General features: G+C 25.4%; 1 protein-coding gene across 1 annotated transcript; it reads right to left on the reverse strand.

Annotated features, from left to right (window-relative positions):
- Window positions 1–2,780: 2,780 nt before the first annotated feature.
- LOC137836134 (uncharacterized) lies at window positions 2,781–3,563 on the reverse strand. Its single transcript, XM_068644992.1, has one exon. The coding sequence runs from the start codon at window positions 3,561–3,563 to the stop codon at window positions 2,781–2,783; it is 783 nt and encodes a 260-aa protein (XP_068501093.1).
- Window positions 3,564–5,652: the final 2,089 nt, after the last annotated feature.

The following is a 5,652-nucleotide window of genomic DNA, read 5'->3' on the forward strand; positions in this document are numbered from 1 at the left end:
TTCTAATTGGTCTGACATTAAAGATTTTTTGAAAAAGGTATTAATGTTGTTCCACGCTAGCAACTTTTTACTCTAATTTGGATAATAGTTCATCTGACTTGGGTTTAGTAAGTTATGTCAAGGACCAAGTCGTTGCTTGAAAAAAAATATGTAATTAATGTTGTATGAAAAACATCTATGTATCTCTCAACACATCAACATGGGCAGACACAATATAAAGAAAGTGATCATCTTTAATGTTTTAATGGTTAGAAAATATTTGCAATAACTTTTTCATAATTTTTTATATATTGAAGATGATGTTAAAAAGATCGTTTACAACAACAACTATTAAGACACAAACTTATGAATATAGAGATAAAATTTTAGTTTGCAAAACGAAGTTGGTTTATATAGCATCTTGTGTTCTATATCTCTTTAAAAGAGTGAGTATTATCTTGTATATGTATTCTGATGAGTAATTGTGTGATAATCTTGATTACATTTTCTTGTAGTCAAGAGTTTTTTAATCACGTGTGGTCATATTACAAATAAAAAATCAACTCTAGTCAAGAATATTATTTAGTTATCCAACATGTATTGTTAATATCAAAGTATTTCAAAGCTTATCTAAATATTAAAATATTTACGTTCATCTCATAAGAGAAATGTGTGTATGGGTGTGTGTATGTATATTTATGTGTTTGTGTATGTGTGTCTCTACATCGGTGTGTTTATGTGTGCATGTGTGTATGTCTTTATGTGTGTGTGAATGACCTAAGTTTGCGTTTGAGATGAGAAGTGACTATCTTCTAATCAACAATTTCACCATTTTTTTCACAATAAGCAAAATAATACAAACGTGAAGTTACGCTACACTTACATGATTTCATTATCAAATAAAACAAATGAATTCGTTAAAATTATGCACAACTTTAATTGTTTTATTTTAGAAATATTTTATTTGGCATGACTTCACTTAATCCTAATAAAAAAATTTAGCAAAATCGTGTCACAAATGTGCAATTTCAAGACAACTTTTTTCAACCAAGGTCGTCCTATCATAATATAAATTTTATATGTGTATGAAATCAAAAAGAGGTAGTGTGTCACGAGCATGACTTCTTACAAACAAAGTTGTGTCGATGAGGTACAATTTATCGAAAACACAAATAAAAAATTTATCCATTCTCACAATAAATCAAAAAAATTATTATATTTTGATGAAAACTTATTATTTTTCCTACCCTAGTTTTCACCTAGAGAGAATTATAAAAATCAGTTACTAAAATTAGGACATATGTTTTTACTAATAGTGGATTGGAATTTAAGATGTAAACCAATAAATTCAAATTTCGAATTTTACCTACCACATTTAAAGTACTTTCATATTATCTTATGAATAGGTTTTTCATATTATCTTATGAATTCGATATATCTGATTAAGTATGTACTGTTTCTAAAAAATCAGTTATATAGTCATTGAGATAAAAGATTTAATAAATCAGTTATATATATTATTTATTGTTATTCATCAAGCTCATAAGAAATTCAGCCTATTAGTATTTTATATTTGATAATAACAAAAATGAATTAATATTACAATAATATAGAAATTCAATTTCTTTGAAAAAGTTCTAATTAATAGAATTTATCCATATTTAAAATATAAATCAAACTAAATTTGAAATTAGAATAAAAAATAGTATTTAAAGGGAAACAAAAATAAATAAATAAAGTATATGATATTATTTACAAGACGCGTGCCTAAGAACGAGAATATCTTATATACTTGATCTTGCTCCAAAATAAAATCCATGTTTATAATATAAGAATAAATCATTTAATAAATGAGTTATTTTTCTAACTTGTTATCATGTTATTCTCTTAAATATCCATCCAATTTATTTTCTTCAAAATCTATTTTATATGCAAAAAATCTTAATATACTCAAATCTATAAAAACATAACCCTTACTATTATGCGTATATTATCTCAGTATCTTTCAATACTCAATAATAAATTACATAATTCAAAGAAAATTTTTAGAATATACTCAAAAATAAATTATATAATTCAAAGAAAAGTTTTAGAATTTTACAACAATAAAAAAATTATTCACATTCAAAAATACTTTTGTTCTCGCCAAACTTTGATAAAGTCAAACAAGAAGTGGATTTTGAGTTGAAGCGACTTTGCTTGATATTGTTGAACCAAGATGCTAGGGCTTTGTGACGAGTGGAGTTCATCGGTTGATCACATCCTGACGATATCACTGAGAACATTCAAACTATGAATATCAAAATGTAAAATTTGTATCAGTGTAGAGTTCTAAAAAAAACTTACCTTTACTCAAGGTCTCAACCCCTTTTTATAGACTTTCCTTCAACAATTTCATCAACAAGAATATTTTGTTAAGATGTGCCTTCATTTTACGAGTTCATGTAATTTTTATCTTTAACAATTTTTATTTACATCTAAAATATATACACCAAACTAATTTGGTTATTCTCTATGTTATTTTATTTTAATTATCTTTTTAACATACGAGCTAGGTATTTTCCAAATGGACTTGGCCAACTAAGTTATCACACTAAAGTGTTCAGGATCAGGATCTCAAGCACTCCCGACCAATACAACTCCCAAATGAACAACTCATCCAAAATCTAGGCAAATATTTGTTAAATAAATTAAATGATAAATTGTGAATCTTTGAAGTAAAATGTATACGAAAACAAAAACTATGTAATCCCCATTCTTATTTCATACAAAATACAATTTATCTTTGAAAATAAAACAAATCAGTTATTACGAACGGGCATAGGGTAACGACATAACGGACAAGTGTGACTTGTCTGCAACCACTTTACAATACAAAGATGATGAAAAACATGTTCACATGGCAACGATGATAACTTCACATTCTCTTCATTCTCTCTAAAGCCAACATTTTCCAAGCAAATATTGCACTTCTCAATTTCCTTTTTCAAGAAAGGTGAAATTGAGAACGTTTTAAGAGAATCAATGACTTCTGCAGATGCTGGAATCGTTGTTGCATAATGTTCCATCTCTTCCTCTGTCTCTTCCTCTGTCTCTACCTCTTCCTCCTCCTCTGTTTCTACCTCTGTCTCTACCTCTATCTCTACATCTTCATCTTCCTCTTCCTCTTCAATTTCTACATCTACAACTATATCCACGATGATGTTTAAATTCAAAGGAAATTCTTTGCATTCTGGATCTACAAACTCAGGACCACCACCAAATTCCAAGGCTACTTTAATCATATTAAAAAATTTTGTTGATATTGGATCAACTATTTCTGGGATGAAGCAGTAAGAACAACATGGGTCGAACAACACACTCCTCAAGAAATCTGCATTATTTTCAAAGAAATTCTGAAAGCTAATGGGAATTGAAGTTTTCAATAAGGTTGATGTTTGAGTAGCATGTAGATGATGATTATAATATCGAACAATGATATTCACATCAACCCTCAATATGTCTTTGAGTTTCATCTTTACTCTCACTTCTTTAGTTCGCATCTCACAGTGGTACGAATGCACTTTTCCTTCTACGGTTCCCATGTTGAATGAAAAACATGAGCAAGACTCTCTCTATTTATAATAAGGTTGCTCCAAAATCTTAACAGAAAAATAAATCTTCTAATAATTTCATATAAATGAAAAATAGGATTGAATATAATATAATGATATATATTTAAGATTTCTATCATTTTGATTAAATCTATTTTAAAATATTTTTTTTCTTGAAAAACTGACTCATCTTATCAATATTACATTATCTTTTCTAGAAATGATTAAGAGTGCAATAATTTTAAATTTTAAATTAGATTTAAGAGAAAAATAAAAAGGGAAAAATCGCAATCATTTTCCTCTTTTATCCTGACGATAATGTGGCTTTTTAGTTTTTTTTTTTTTTAAATTAAGAGAAAGATAAAAAGGGAAAAAACACAATATTTTTCTCTTTTATCCTGACGAGAATGTGGCTTTTTAAAATATTTTTTAATTAATTTATATAATTGTATGTTATAAAAAAATTGAAATTTTGAGAATTATTATCTATGTACACAAATTTATTTTTATTTATATTTTATTTTAAATAAATTATTTACTAAATAACTAATTATTTTTATAATTAATTAAAAAATGTTTTTTATTTTATTTTTAATATTAATAAAAACAATTATCAATTTTAAATTTTAAATATGGAGTAATTTGTAATAATTTATTAGGAGTGAAAGAGTTTTGTTTTTCATATTTTCATTTCTCTTAAAAATTATAATTTTTATCTTTTTATTATTATTTTGGTTTAGCTATTATTCTTTCTTATTTTTTATTTTTATTTTTTGTAAAAAATAAAAACATAATAATGATAAAAGTTAAAAATACGAATATATATTGCTTCCGCTAATATATATATATATATATATATATATATATATATAATGATTTTCTCCATCATAGATGTCATTAATTAACATAGTATATCTTAGAAATAAAAATTAACATTTTACACCACTGAAAGCTTAAAAAAAAAATTGTATTTTACTAGAAATCCTTTCTCAGTATAAAAGCCCCCTATTGTAAATGTGGTATCATTATCAAAGGTTTGTTTGGAAGAAAATATCTTGTGACACTTTATTTGAGTTGGGAAAGAAGTAAGAAAAATGAAACAAAGATAAAATAGTTAAAGATATCTTTTTCTGGTTGCTAAGTTTTATGGGATTATGAAGCTCAAAAAATGAGGCTTACTAATGTTTGGCTAGAATGTGATTCTGTTTTGATTTGTGCTGCATTTACTGTTAGGACAAATGTTTATTGGATGTTTCGTGATTGAGGGAATGTTTGTCTTAATTACTGTGGAAAAATTAGGTTTATAGTTACTCATATTTTTCGTGAAGAGGATGTGTGTACTGATAAGTTGGATAATTTATTATTTATTCATAGAGAATCTTTTCATTGATATAATAGACTTTCATCTTGTCTATTCTTAGAATTCTTTAGGAATAGGTATAGTCTACCTATGTATTATTTTTGTTAACATATGGGTGTCTAATCCTTGTATTTTTGTTTTTTTTTTTTTCTTATAATATTTTTTTATGTGATGGCAAATAATTGTTGTTACTTGAGGTGTCAGCCTAGTTGAGATCTTAGAATTCTTTAAGAATATGTATAGCCTATCTATATATTGTTTTTGTTAACATATGAGTTTTGGTCTAATCCCTCGTATTTTTTATTTTTTTTTTATAATATATTTTTTCATGTGATGACAAATAATTGTTGTTACTTGAGGTGTTAACCTAGTTGAGATCTTAAGTTGCATAATGATGTCTAATATAAAAGTTTTTATTTAAAAAAAAGTTGAAAGTGATTAATGGATTATACACATAAAATTGTGAAAACATGATATTGTTTGAATTGAAAAAAATAAAAAGAGAATAAATTAGTGAAAAATTTATAGTTAATTTGTTTGATACCATAAAATAAAATAAAAGTTAAATTAGTTAAATAATATAATGAGAGGGATGCTTTCTTGATTTTGTAACAAATGCATATATATATATATATATATATATATATATTTAAGATTTTTATAATCTATTTTAAATTTTTTTTTTTTGAAAAAGTGACTCATCTTGTTAATATTACATTA

This window comes from Phaseolus vulgaris, chromosome 5 (genome assembly GCF_000499845.2).
Source record: "Phaseolus vulgaris cultivar G19833 chromosome 5, P. vulgaris v2.0, whole genome shotgun sequence".
NCBI classification, from domain to species: domain Eukaryota; kingdom Viridiplantae; phylum Streptophyta; class Magnoliopsida; order Fabales; family Fabaceae; genus Phaseolus; species Phaseolus vulgaris.